The 15,411-nt window shown below is 39.8% G+C and overlaps 1 protein-coding gene across 1 annotated transcript; it reads right to left on the bottom strand.

Annotated features, from left to right (window-relative positions):
* Nucleotides 1-2: 2 nt before the first annotated feature.
* On the bottom strand, nucleotides 3-10,158 carry ctsc (cathepsin C). Its single transcript, XM_042415212.1, has 8 exons — nucleotides 9,558-10,158; nucleotides 8,999-9,144; nucleotides 7,727-7,881; nucleotides 6,116-6,271; nucleotides 4,860-4,978; nucleotides 3,066-3,197; nucleotides 2,355-2,587; nucleotides 3-1,900 (listed from the first exon to the last, which is right to left on the bottom strand). The coding sequence occupies exons 1-8, from the start codon at nucleotides 9,715-9,717 to the stop codon at nucleotides 1,634-1,636; spliced, it is 1,368 nt and encodes a 455-aa protein (XP_042271146.1). The 5' UTR covers nucleotides 9,718-10,158; the 3' UTR covers nucleotides 3-1,633.
* Between the last annotated feature and the right edge of the window lie 5,253 nt (nucleotides 10,159-15,411).

The following is a 15,411-nucleotide window of genomic DNA, read 5'->3' as shown; positions in this document are numbered from 1 at the left end:
GAAATGCTTTTATTTCCCTCATTTAAAAAACAAAACAAAAACACAACACTCAAAAAAAAAAAAATGCAAATCTCACAACACAATCAGTAACATCCCTTTCTTACTTGATTAAAATGCTCCATGGAGACATACAAATTTCCCCAAAGAGAAGCATGGCAGTCATGGTTTAAACTTGTTGCAAGGACAGAAGATATTACAATTCTTCACTGTACTTCCCTGAGACATAGAATCAAGACCCTGCATCTGACAAGCAAACACAAAAACTCCTCAGTCTCCAATTCCCTTTAAATGAGATTTTACTACCTGTTACAATTTGTCACAGCACAGTACATACCAAACCGTTTGATTCAAAGTTTATGTTGGCAGTTACAGCTTGAATTTAATTGTTCATAGTCAACTAATCAGTGCATGTAAAAATCAGGACCGATGAAAGAAAATTAAAGCAACAGGGTGAGCTGACATTGTGAAATTCAGCTACACAAAAGTGATACAAGAAAAAAACATGGCATTAAAAGTGCACAATGACTGCTTCCCTCTAAAATCAAGTTTTAGGAGCTGTAAAATGTCAATACTTTTAGAAACTGACTGTAAAATTGGAGGTTTCATGTCCCTTTTTGAACTTAAAAAATGTAGGACTATATTTACCTACATGTACAACTGGATGTTTATAAAAAAATTTCACTGCTACTGTAGCATGTTTAGCTGTGTCCTGCCCCTTGTTAACATTATTCCTGATTCCCTTTACCAAGCAAGCAGAGCTGCAGTGTGGGTGAGGCTTGAGCTGACAAAAAGCAACTCCTACACGTCAGGTCTCAATCAATTTATCAGTTAAGGCCATCCATTGAAATCATTTGGCTGCACTACTGTAAATATTTTAGCATTTGAAAGCTCACTTCATTAGATTTGAATTTCCTAGTTTTGGCCTTAAAGAAATGTGCACAGCTTTTGACTAAAAGAATAACTTGCTCACTTATGGTTTTGGTGCATTTCCCTTTTAAGTACATTTCATAGTCATATGGAAATCTGAAATCCATAACTTTTGGAAGGAGATGTCACTACTAACTTCACTTGTTGGATTGGGGAGGAAGAAGTCTCACGATACAAGACGATTGGAGATCTCCACCTACTTAAGTCTGGGGATTTCTAAATGCATGCTAGTTACTTGAACAGTGGTGAGAACAGCCGCTAACAAACCTACAGCCCTTACATTTTTTTCAAGGACACATCTTACCAGAAATGATGCTGTCCCCCCTTCCTCCGTAATGCACTGCATGTCACTGCCCCTATATGAAGAGCCGCCCTAAAGACTTTGGATTAGTTCTGCAACACAGGTTTGTTTTTTGTTTTTTTTAAACACTCTAATTTTTTCCACCCAATTCCAACAATTAAACCTGGGAGATTGTCTTCAATCTCTACGAGCAAAGCGTTTAGAAACTGACCTGTGAGTCTACGGAAGAAGTAGACACCCATGTGCTACTTCTGTGACATATGGGATCAAAAAAACTTATAGATTTCAGCTTTAAATTTCATTTCAAAGCTCTCAAGCACACATTGAAAACAGCTAATCTGCATTGCACTCATGCAGACTCATCCAGCACATCTCCCCCTCCCTCCCATTCTGAGTTTACAGCTTCTACAGTTTGGGGATGGGTTTGGCTGCGACTGCGATGCTCTCAATAGCACACTCGTCACTTCCCCGGCGGATTCGGAAGTAGCCATCCTCGCCCCAGCTGGTACCCCAGCTGTTCTTGACGATCCAGTACTTCTGTCCGGTCATGTGGCAGCGGCCATACCCCACCAGCAGCACAGCATGGTTGGTCAGCTCAAAGGGATTGAAGGGGTCACCCAGGCCTGTGTGGTGGTAGATACCCTCCTTATAGTGCATGAAGTCAGGATACACCTGCGGAAAGATCGGAACAACTTACTTTGGATTCTTCCGTTTGTGTTCTGTATAAAATAGTAGCACACAAGAATATTTCAATGTTATCTTTTCTTTGGTAAAAGAAAAGATAATGTAGTGAAAATTTTCCAAGTAGGTCTTTCATAACCTAAATATATTTATATATTATATAAATCCTTACTAGTAGCAGTAGAAATCTCTCCTCAAATCTCAATTGACTACTGTGTGCAGGAGATTTAACTTAAACCTAAGATAAATCTACCTCTGGCGGAAGTTTTGCAAAACACAGCAGCAGGATTTGGGCTACAATTAAAATGGTGTTTCTGAGCAAACAGCAACCAGGTTTAAAAAGATCACATGGCTTTGACAGAGCAGCAGCCCCAGTTGTTTAGTTAACACATACTGTATGTACAGGAATAGCAATTGCAGTTAGGAAACACTGAACAGCTGTTACCTCAAAGGCCACTGCCATGGGTCCATTCTTGACCAGCTCCAACATCATGGCAGTCTCACTGCAGCCACCATAAAATCCACCTACGTAGTTGTATTCTGCAGTGTAAATGCGGCCGCAGTTTCGAGGAACGCCACATGGAGAGTTCTTTGCAATATACGGAAAGCATGACTCATCCACAACACCGAAATCCTGGATGTACTTCCCAATCAGGTACGGGAACCCACCATCGCAACCTTTAAGAAGAGGAGAGAAGCTGGGCATTAAATCTAGTTTGATCAATAGTTCAATAGATCAATAATAGAATATTTGGAGGTTGTTTTGATTTTTCTTAAAAAGGGTGAAATTTAATTTCTGGTCCAAGATAGAAAATGTAGGAGGCATTTTGCAGAATTAGTCAAATGAAGTGATCAGGTCAGTTATGAAACGCTTGACTTACTACATGCAGTGAGGATACACTTTCCAAAAAACACTTAAGTGCTACTTGTTCTGATTCAGGGGGGTGGCCAAGAGTTTTCTATGTGCAGCAGTAAAGTGCGTTTCAATGATTATTATGTCTGGCAATATTCTTTTGAACTGCTGCCCGTTTCTTATTCTGTATTAACCACTATACCATAAAAGGTTATTTAGCGTTGAGTTTCCATGTCAACCTCCAGGAAGAGTTTACTGCAGGCAAAAAACAAACAAATGAAAAAAAAAAAAGAAGTGTGTTACCTTGTGAATATTCAGAACAGGAGACCACCTGTTGCGGGCTGAGAATAGGAGTCTCACTGTTGTTGGTTTGGATTCGGATGCGAGCCTCTAGCATTCCCATGGAGGCAAAGGAGTAGCAGCTACCACATGATGCTGAAAGAGAACGCAGATTTAAAAAAAAATTAAATTAACAGTTGTGCAAATCATGTTCACATTAATTTATACACTGAGTCACTAGCTTATAGGTACAGCTGTACAATCTAATGCATCACTATAGCCTACAAATAAATCATATTCATGTTTTGTGAAGTTCAAAATGTTCTGTTTTTGCTGAGTTTGTCAAAAAGGCGTCGATTCAACTCTCGACATTTTGACAGCGTCTGTTGGTTGATCCACCACTCAACAGCTATTAGAGTCAGCTATTTAGTCATCTCCCGGCTTTTCATCTAGCGCCACCATGAGGTCAACATTTTTGGCTTTTCGTGAATTCTCTCAACTACTACTAAATTGATTTCCACTGCATGGCATTATATTAAGAAGGTGCTTCTTACATTTTGTCCTCAAGTATGTGAATAGGAGTAGACAAAACATTATAAATACCTCTCAATATACTGCAATGCAGAAAAATCACTAATAAGCACAAAAATTACCAGTTTTAAACACCTGATGCAATCGCAAAAAAAAAAGTTAATTATAAGCTTTAATGAAACTGTGCCTGCACAACCTGATGCAATCCAATACAACAGCCCTGAAATAAATCCTAATAAATTGGTACCTCAGTGTACTTTAGTGGTACAGTTGTTCAAGGGCACATTATAGAAGTGAGTACTGAGGTTTCTGTAATGTTCCTCTGCTCCAGTATGCTTATCTGCATTAGTTGTAATGCATGATAATGGAGCAAGGTGGAGGGACAGACACTGATTAAATTTACTTGTTACCATCCATAGTGTGAGACACTATGGGAGTTCTTAATAAAATGCTCTGCAGAAACAAATTAGGTCAGAGAACAGACGCTGCAGGGATTTGCAGGCTGGTTAAATTGTAGTAATGATTCAAGTCTGGGTGACACTGAGACCAGTTTTCATTTGAACTGAAGATCTTAAGTCCCTTAAGATAAATAAGGTGCAACAACCAGTCAATTAAATTGAATATTTATGTTAGCGTGAAACTTGCTGACATAATGTTCGGTTTTATCATATAGATATCAGTTTGTGATGACACAAGTTTGTCATCTTAGACCCAGAGGACACAACAGCAACAGACAGACCAATTTATTCTTAATTTTTTTGAACTGACATGTTAAAAAAAAAAAAATCCACCTGGACTTGCAGGGTTGAAACATAATAAGCTCCACAGTACTACACAGTGGCTTAGAGGGCTTGAATTGAAACACTCCAGCCCTCTCCAGATCCTTAAACCTAGCCCTGCAGAGGCCCTCTCAGACACTTAAACTACTCAGCACGCATAATCTCTCCTCTCACACACTATGCTGTGCAGAAACACAGGAGGAGAGCACAAAGCAGACCCAGGCCTGCCAAGAGGAAAGCAAAGAAGCTGGCGAGCTGCTGTTCAGTGTCTGCCCTTTCTGACAGATGTGCAAGTAAAGCAGTGAGGTGTCGCTTTGTCTGCCTCTGATCCTACAAGACTTCATTTTTAACGTTTGCATCTTTGTGTTTCCATTTAAAATATCATGTGTGGACATATATGTGGTTGATGTGGTAAGATATTTTGAACTAAATTATCACATTTTGATCTATCATCAACAACAGAAATTAACTGTTTTCTGGTGTCTGCAGGACATTAATTGAATGTCACCTTGGTTTCGCACTGGGCTGACGAAGTTAACACCATCAATGTTTCTCCAATCCCAGCGCTCCGGTAGAGCTGCTGCCATCTTGGCTACATCGGCTTTCACAGGCATCGGGCGAACGCGCCTGAAATAAGGATCACATTTGAATCAAAAGTGCATTTAATTTCAGACATCATTATCAGACATTATAAGACCACAAGCAACAAAACCATTATGGAAATTATATGTGTGTAGATTACAGTTAAGTAAAATTCATCTGAACAGTAGTATTTTAAAAAAGGTTTGAAAAAATGAGATCAGTTCAAGCAGATGTTAAAGAGATAGTTTGGATTTTTTGAAGTGGGGTTGTATGAGGTATTCATTCATAGTCAGTGTATTACCTGCAGTAGATTTGGGTCAGCACGTTCCAAGTTTGGAGAAGCAGGCAGGAGTACCTGCACAGAAGCTAAGCACTGTACTGCTGTGGACGGGGCCAGCAGCAAAACGGATTTTAGCCAACTAAAAAAAAGCTTTAAGTATACGATACATTTAGAATATTTTCACCGCTATACCTGGCGTCAGACAGCCCTTTCCTTTGGCACTCAACCGTAGAACTTCTGTATTCCTATGCATGCTGAGCATTGTATTATGCTGCAGATCTTGGGTCAGAAAGTTGTGTTGTGGCATAATACAGTGTGCGGCATGCATAGGAATACAAAGTTCTACGTTTGAGAAAATGTAGTACAAAAAGAAAGGGCTGTCTGACAGCAAAGTGACAGCAAAAGCTGACATTCTGAACTCTTGTCTCATACTCATCTTTTGATCTTTGACCCAAATGTCTTCAGTGAACAACAACAAAAAAGGGAATTTGCCTTGCTGTTCCAATACTTTTGGAGGGGACTGTACATCATACAACCCCACTTCAAAAAATCTGAACTATCCCTTTAATATGTGCATAATAAACTGATGCAAAAGATAGCCACCTGAATTTGGAGCCTGTTACACGCAATACAAGGGAGCAAATGACACTTTATGTTGAAAAACGATTGGAAACCCATCTAGTAAAGAGGATTTGATGAAGTCCTGGTACCACTATTTATAAAACTCTCATACACCTCCCAACCTACTGAATTTTAGGCAGAATGGCAGCTGTCAGGGAAGAAAAAAAAACCTTCATCCAAGAGCACAAATGATTAATTTGTGTACACAAATTGTTTTTGTTATCTCCATGACAGCTGCCAAGCCCCAAAGGACAGTTTGGGAAATACAAGCAAATACTCACATGGGAATACGAGAGGCAGGCCCTCCTGCTCTGTAGTGCAGCTCTTGCAGAGTGTACATCTCATGCTCTGGGTAGGGCACAGCCTTCCAGGAGCTCTGGACTGAGTTGATGGATTCAATCATGTCCAGGTTGTGTTTGTATGGCCTCTGGAGCAGCCTGGGGAGATAATGCATAATAAATGTCAGGCGATTTTAATAAAAAAAAAGGGACCGACTCCCGCAACAAAGACAAAAAGAAACTGCAAGAAATTATCTGTTGGGCTGAATCATGATATAATGCTTATGTTCGCTGGTTATCATGTTCAGCTGTGACTAAATGGACGCACCTAACAATATAAAGCAATCCAATAACAAATATCTTTGTGAAGCTTGTACAGTACATTTTTTGCCAACTCTCAATTCAACTTTCAAAAATTCTATTTTGTGCCATTTCACTGGACTGCATTATACTATCAGTTCAATGAAATATTGATATACATTCTCCTAAATATGTATAATATGCTCCTAATATATAGTGTTAGTTGTTTTGGTCTTTTAATAAAGACTATACAGTCTCTCGGTATGGTAGTACAACTGCCAGCAGAGAACTTCACAATACATGTAATTTTCAGCCAAAGTTAGACAAAGCACCCCTACAGTGACCACATAATACACTGCAGAAGCATGTGGAGAAAATATCCCACTCCAACAAAAGTGTAAATGAGGACTATGCGTCCGAAGAGTAACATTTCTCTAATTTTCTTGTATGTGAGGAAACTACAGCACAGCACAGTTTGAAGTGTGACTGGGTTGAGATGTTTTGCATATTCCTGAGTTAGTGACTTTCACACTAATAACTTCACACTAACCAAGAGAAATAACATATTAAATCATGCAGAAGTTGTGTGGAAGAGGTCTCACTTTCTAGTAGGATGATGAGCCTAAAAATGGACTGACAATCTGTCAGCCCTCTGATCATCTTTATCAATATTAGATAAAACAAAACAAAACAAAACAAAAAAAAACAGCATTACATTAGGACATTCTTGCATACTCGCAAAGAGAAATTGGATAATGTGGATCCTTCTCGTTATACATCTACTAAAAACCTGTAACATCTAACACTTATTTAAAAATGAGACCACAGACTCCAGGAAATAGATTTTTATTGCTAGAAACCGAGTTCAAGAAGTTGACTAAATTTCTCAATCAAGCATTTTTCTATCGCCTGTGGACGGATTGTGCTTTTATGTCAGATTTCTCTGATGTGAATTCAGTTTCCAGGCCCATTTTCCAAGGGTGAGAGTGAGTAACTCAGTTCACATCAAAGGAAGAGAGGAGGAGGGGAGAAAAAAAGTGTAGATTAAAGTAGAGATGTAAAAACTGCACAGTTCACAGAAAGCTCAAACAACAACACCGCCTGCATGAGACTCTGTGTACAAATAGACTGCCTCAGTTCATGGATGTCGTGCTTGTTAGTTCACGTTTCACCACTTCGCACTTTAGGGGTGTGTACCAAACTACCATAATGACACAAACAACCATACAGTATTGTTTTTGGCCTTTTAAGAAATAAAAAAAAGGTTACCTTAACATACAAATACCATTTATATCATGTACTCTAGCTATTTACCCGCTGCTGAGGACTGGTTTGTAGTCAGTTCGGGGGGGCACTGGCTTCACTCTCTTCCCAACAAAACAGGCCCAGTTGTGTCCCAGGACATCATGGACCCACCCTCGCATGGTCTGGTCACAATAGCTGGTTACCTTCTGGCCATCCTCAGTGTACTGAAAGTGCAGGGAGACAGACAGATGACATACAACCAAGCAGCAACCTCTGCAAGTCAATCCCCATAGACCCCCCATGTTAAAATGCCCAACTTTACTGCAGAAATAAACATGTTTACAGCCTGGTACAAAAATGTACCATATATGGTCTCTATAGCTAATTTCCCCTTTCATGACAACTGTACAGGAGGTGGTTTTTAAAAAAAAAAAAAGTATTACTCACCCATTCAAATTTTGTTAAGCTGTTAAGTTATGCATAATTAAGGACACGGTCCCTTTGAGTGACAGGTCGCTTAGCCAATAGGCAGCTTGTTTCAGCAACAGGCTTCATTCAGCCTGCCTCAGCTCCACCTTTTTACAGTCTATGCATACAACTCATGTCATGTCATATTATGCAAATACAAAGATTTAAGAAGCAACTGAATTAACCTCAGATTTTTCTTTTTTTTACCTTTCAAAAAAAAAAGTAAGTAAGTAAGTAAGTAAGTAAAAAAAAGTTTTCAGCACATCATTTGAACAATTATAGTTTTTGAGTTTGAGAGGAGTTAACAAGAAAAGTCACATTTTCCTCATATCACCACAAGCTGAATCAATTCCAGACATTGGGGAAGTTGCAGGAATCATGACATGGGTTAGAAGACAAATATGATTTTGACACTTCCTCTTACTAAGTGTCATGTGAGTTGTGAGAAATAAACACATGACTGGAAAAAAAAATAACCTTGCATCACGCTGCTTTTACAAAGTGCAGGGTTTAAGCAAAGTGTAAAGAGCAAATGCATTTTTTCCAGATACAATCTTATCAGATGAATATACAGGAAATTGATTATGAAACTTAAATTTTATCGGCAGACAGTGTTTAAAAACATAACCTGGACAAACGCTAACCCACAGTGCAACTTCCTTTACATGTTATTTCAAACTAACACCAAATGACTCATGGACAAGTTGAACTTTAACTAGATCAGTTATGTGTTAAACTGTACAAGCTGAAGCACAATGAACAGTGCAAAACACAATTAATAGGTTGTATTATACAAATGGGATATTAACTAGCTTGCAGCAGGCATTTTCAGTTGTAAAAAATACAATATGAATGTTTCCAGGCATCTTTTACCTTGAAGAAGGCGAACCATTTGTACCCATTGATGACCACTTCAAAGCCCTGGTTGTAGATGAGGGTGAAGAAGCCGATGTTCCCCAGCTCGTCTGTGGCTACAGACAGTTTCTCCAGGGTCACGGTCACCGTGCTCTCGCCTGTGGCTGAGGAGGACCAACACCATATGCAACATAAAATGTACAGTATTACTGCACGCAAGGACTCGAATATGGACAACTTTCAGATTCTTCTAATGGCCAGTATGAACAGGAGGAATGATTACAGCAAGAAAAACCTATTTCAATGTGGGCACCTGACTGTTTTTTAAAGACAGACTTGAAAAACTGTGAACCTGTCATTTAAGATAGTGCTCCTATCATTTTCATTGATTGTGATTAATATGTGATATGAATGCTCTATATTATACAGACTACACAAACTGATCAGTGAACAACCTGCTGTAGTTGTTGTCTGGACTGAAAACCTTCACACACAGGCCCTACATGTCACATGACTTTCCATTGCAACACTTATTTAAGTAACTTGAGAGCTAAATGGTGTGAACAGGGGTCTTTACCTTCGGCGGAGCAGTTGACGGTCTTGTCGTGTCCACCTTTGGACACCTGAAACACCCAGGTCCCCTGCAGGTCCTCATAAGTGCAGTTGGCCGGTGTGTCAGCCCAGGATCCCTCAACCCATATCAGCAACACACACGCCAGCACGCCGCTCAGCCTCATCTTGATTCACAGCTAGCTTATCTGCCTACACACAAATACTTTGAGAACTACGCAGTCAGTGTTTATATCTGCGTCTTCACAAAGATGCCTAAAAGTTTGTCCCAGCTTGTGCACTTTAACTTCTCCGTTACCCCTCTGCCCGCTATTTATACAAACTGAAACTTTTTACAAAGAGTGCAAGTTCAACGGTCAAGATGAGTCTCCGAAGCCCGAACCTAGCAGTTAGCTAATAGTTTCGCCAGTCAAACCAAACATACGCAACATTGTTTTTTAGATATTGGTACTAATGAGAAAGTATTTCCAAAACATAAGCTCATGTTTTGATCGTTTAATGACATATATGCAAGCTGTCAGCGGTTATATGAGTATATTATCGAGTATGTAGACGGAGATTGAAACGAACACGGAAACAAACGTCAACGAATATCTCAATCTCGACGATCCTTTGTCCGCTTTTTGGTTTCGTTTTCCTCTGGTCATATGACCAGTCAGCTCAGCGCATGCGCAAAAGACACGAGAAGAGACACGAGATGACATTCTGTAATTAGGGCCTGAGCCCAAAGGGCGAAGACCCTATTGTTTTTCGTGTGTTTGTTTCTTTATTATTAGGGCCTGAGCCCAAAGGGCGAAGACCCTATTGTTTTTCGTGTGTTTGTTTCTTTCTTATTATTATTCTTTATTAATCCGCCACTTTAACTCTAAATTTGACCCCCTAAACATGCTCAAAAACTCACCAAATTTGGCACGCACATCAGGTCTGGTGAAAAATTTGATAAAATGTAAAAATTAACCCCCGAAGTTCCAAAATGTGCTCTCTAGCGCCACCTATGTATCTAAAACGGCCGCCACGGCCCGTAGGAATGTCGTAGAGAGATCGAACCAAAACTCAATTATTCGTCTCATCAAGACCTACAAATCATACGCTGACACCCCTGACCTAAATCCAACAGGAAGTCTGCAATCAGCTTTTCAAAATAAGACTTTGCCCCAATTTTGGCCCCCGAACAAACGCTATCTCCTCCTAGGGCGTTAATGGTATCGGCTTCAAACTTAAATACATGACTTATCACACTGTGTTGAGCAAAAGTTATTAAAAACTTTGTAATAACTCGAACGGTTTAGATTTAGTAAGCCCTGAAAGTCGGAGTGCGACATTACACCTTACAATGTAAACCAATGGGGAGGCAATCTCTGGGCATGGACTTTGTGCCAAACTGGGGCATCTGGCGTCTAAACTATAAGTCCGACCACTTTCAAACCTGTATCAATGGATTCGCGACGAAAATTCCTACAAAAAAATGTGATTTTTATGTAGGATTTGGCCAAAGTCATGGGATTTATGAGGATATTTCACAAGAAGCGTTCTCTAATATCCTCCTCTCCAACTGCTCCTGGTGATGTCACTCCCTCAGTGCTCTGAAACATTCCGCAATACACACTCATTACAAAATCACAGGAGGAGCAAGAAAAGACTTTAAAACTCACACTCTAATATCTCAAAAACAATAAAAGATAGAAAACACATGTAAATTCAAGATTTGTAGGTCAAAGTCTCGTGGCTCATTTAAAGTTCAAATGAAGTTTGTATCTAAAATTATGTGGAAGCAGTAAATGTTCAAAAAGGTGTGGGTTCGCTCACACTCTCCATTCAAATATATGAGTATTTTTCTGTGTCCAGCTGCAGTTACTTATTGTCTCTACACACCTGACAGTACACATGTCAATCAAACTTTCAAAATAAAAGCACACCACACTTGTAAGAAATATCCCTCATATATATAATTGTCTGTGAACAGAGGGGTGGGCTCACAGAGAGACACTGGTTATTATTGTGTGTCAAAAGACTCTCACACTGATCATCTCCAAACGTTTTCTTGGTTCCCAGAAGCTTAGCTGACTGCACCGCGGCCCGATGTGCACAAGGGCGCGAAGGCCCGTTCGACGCTGCTTGCAGCTTTAATTCTTTATTAATACGCCACTTCAATCCTTAATTTGACCCCCTAAACATGCTCAAAAACTCACCAAATTTGGCACGCACATCAGGTCTGGTGAAAAATTTGATAAAATGTAAAAATTAACCCCCGAAGTGCCAAAATGTGCTCTCTAGCGCCACCTATGTATCTAAAACGGCCGCCACGGCCCGTAGGAATGTCGTAGAGAGATCGAACCAAAACTCAATTATTCGTCTCATCAAGACCTACAAATCATACGCTGACACCCCTGACCTAAATCCAACAGGAAGTCTGCAATCAGCTTTTCAAAATAAGACTTTGCCCCAATTTTGGCCCCCGAACAAACGCTATCTCCTCCGAGGGCGTTAATGGTATCGGCTTCAAACTTTAATACATGACTTATCACACTGTGTTGAGCAAAAGTTATTAAAAACTTTGTAATAACTCGAACGGTTTAGATTTAGTAAGCCCTGAAAGTTGGAGTGCGACATTACACCTTACAATGTAAACCAATGGGGAGGCAATCTCTGGGCATGGACTTTGTGCCAAACTGGGGCATCTGGCATCTAAACTATAAGTCCGACCACTTTCAAACCTGTATCAATGGATTCGCGACGAAAATTCCTACAAAAAAATGTGATTTTTATGTAGGATTTGGCCAAAGTTATGGGATTTATGAGGATATTTCACGAGAAGCGTTCTCTGAAATCATCCTCTCCAACTGCTCCTGGTGATGTCACTCCCTCAGTGCTCTGAAACATTCCGCAATACACACTCATTATAAAATCACAGGAGGAGCAAGAAAAGACCTTAAAATTCACACTCTAATATCTCAAAAACAATAAAAGATAGAAAACACATGTAAATTCAAGATTTGTAGGTCAAAGTCTCGTGACTCATTTAAAGTTCAAATGAAGTTTGTATCTAAAATTATGTGGAAGCAGTAAATGTTCAAAAAGGTGTGGGTTCGCTCACACTCTCCATTCAAATATATGAGTATTATTCTGTGTCCAGCTGCAGTTACTTATTGTCTCTACACACCTGACAGTACACATGTCAATCAAACTTTCAAAATAAAAGCACACCACACTTGTAAGAAATATCCCTCATTTTTAAAAAGTGTGATCTGATCCCGACGGGCCAGAGTGCAACAGGAAGTATCATGCGTCGTTCTTTGTTGTATTACTCCTAGGAAATTTGGCCGATGCACCTGAAATTGACTCAGCTAAGATGTAAGACCTTGGTGATGCTACATTGGGCAGGTCATGACCCATGACCAAACGCCGTTGCCATGGCGACACATCCTTCGCCATGAAATATGATGCTGTATTTTAGGGATAAGGGATGGGTCTACAATCACGAAACTTGGCACACATGTCTGGAGCGACACCAGTTAAAATCCTGGATAGGTCATTTGCATAGACGTGACAATATGGCTCAACAGCGCCCCCTTTAAAATTTCAAAATTGTAGCCCCGCCTTCCAGATGAACGTAGGAAAAAGAAATTCGGGAGGCTTATGTATCATGTGAAGACGCACAAAAAAGCCTCTTGGAGCCGTATTGTAAGTCCTACAGGAAGTCGGCCATCTTGATAAAAGTGGTCATTTTTCGCGTTTTTTTGACCATTTCGCATACCTTGTATTTTAACAAACTCCTCCTACAGAATTCATCGTAACGACTTCAAAATCAGTGTGTGTCATCTACACCAGTGTGTGATCAAAAGTTATCAAAAATTTAGTTATCATTGAAGCGTGTGGCCGTGGCGTGGCGTTGAGTTTTGATTTTTCGCCATGACAGGCGAAATTGCTATAAGTTTAGTGTAAATGCTCGAGTCTACACCAAACTTTACATGTTTGATAAGACTCCCAGCCTGAACACGTCTAAATACCAATATTCAGTCAGTGATGAAAACTGGCTCCATAGCGCCCCCTACGACATTTCAATGCAGCAGCCCCTGCAGCAGGCACAGTAGGTGATTGAGGATGTGACGTTATTCTCCCCTTGCACTGTCTGAAAACAGCCCAGGTCTGGGGACATCTATATGCCCGTGACAGAAGCCCTTCACCAGCGCCGAGCCCTGACATACGCAAGGACGCGAGGGCCCGATCATCGCTGCTTGCAGCTTTAATTTAACATTATTATTCCAAAAATGTATAAATATAAAATACATTTGTGAAAAAAACCCGCAATGACACAATGAGCTAAATATTTTAAAATATATGCAAATAATGAACAAATTAAGAAAGAAATCATGTAAAATACAGGTGTTTATTTATTTATGTAACTTTATTTATTTATTTATTGTTATACTGATGTGCTTTTTTTAAATATCTAGGCCTATGCTCAAGCGTAAATTCTGTATTTTTAGAAGTTTTGCATGTACATACAGTACAAGTATTTCGCAACGGACATTTTGTGATATTATAGCAGGAGGGGTAATCAATAAGATGAATTGCTGTGATCCATTTAGTGGTGTCAGTTCCAGGGCTTGGCTTTGGTACTGCACATGCTAGCTCACTGACATGGCTTGTTAGGACAGTTAAATGAAAAAGAGCCATCCTTACTGTTATTATAGGCTACACTTGTGCTTTTGCTGCTCTTGTAAGTCAAAAAGTCTGACAAGAAAAAGGCAGATTGATTACATTTTACAGTGTCACTCCTAGATACCATGGATGCAGCAACTTTAGGTACTGATTTATTACGTCCATTACAACAAGCAATGCAATCAAACAGACTGTAAACAAATCCACCTTTCAACTATATCATCTGAACAACTCATTCAATTCTGACATTGAATCTTCAGGTGTTCAGTGTCAGTCCAGTGCATAGAGGGAAAATCAGCTTCTTATGCTCTTGAGAATGTATTATAATGGCATTAAGGGGCCACATTTGATGCCGAACCCAAGACATTTATTGTTTTTGTTGACAAAATTGGTACTACAGTATCTTTAGCCAGAGAAAACACTGCATAGTTCATAAATGCTACGCTTTACAATCACAGAAAATGAGTCGGGGTCGGTGATGATTTGTGTGATGAGCCAGAAAGAATAAAATGACACCACATCAGGAGCTTATGGTAAGCGGAGAAGCAGCAAATTGCCCTTCACACAGTGAAACTTACAGATCATCTGGAGGTTGATCCTGGAGGTGCCTCCTCAACACATTGAGCCCCAAAAGTAACAGTTTTCATTACTTTGTGTTAATATGACACTGCAGTTTTGTTCATCTTTATTTTCTTATGTTGAGTCTGTTGTGTGTATCTTGTTTGTGACTTTGTAATCTTGTTTATATTGTTGTGATATACTGATAATCCCTGTGGGGGACTTCTCTTTTCTCCTCAGAGTCAACCTGCCTGCTTGTGTGTGTGTGTGTGTGTGCGTGTGTGTGTCATTGTACCCTGATCGGTCTCTAGTTAAAGGGGTTAAAGAGCTTATTTTAGCCGGCAGGCACTTAAGGGAAGTGCTGGAGGCTTTGATCACCATAGTAACCATGACATAGACTGACTCATCTCCTTGACAGACCATAATAAGCACTCATCTGAAGAAGGGACTGAAGAGGTATTAGTCATGCAGTCTCATTAGTGCCATTACACTATGTTTGTGTGAAAATGTGTGTGTGTGTGTGTGTGTATGTGTGTGGGCACATGTATGTTACTGTGTTTTTGTGGCTGTTAATGTGTACGTGCATATAAGCGTGTGTATGTGTGTGTGTGTGTGTGTGTATGCAATAAAGAAAAATAGAA

This window comes from Thunnus maccoyii, chromosome 6 (assembly GCF_910596095.1).
Source record: "Thunnus maccoyii chromosome 6, fThuMac1.1, whole genome shotgun sequence".
NCBI classification, from domain to species: Eukaryota; Metazoa; Chordata; class Actinopteri; order Scombriformes; family Scombridae; genus Thunnus; species Thunnus maccoyii.
Note: the sequence above shows the minus strand (reverse complement) of the source record. Positions and strands in the feature narration are given on the sequence as shown.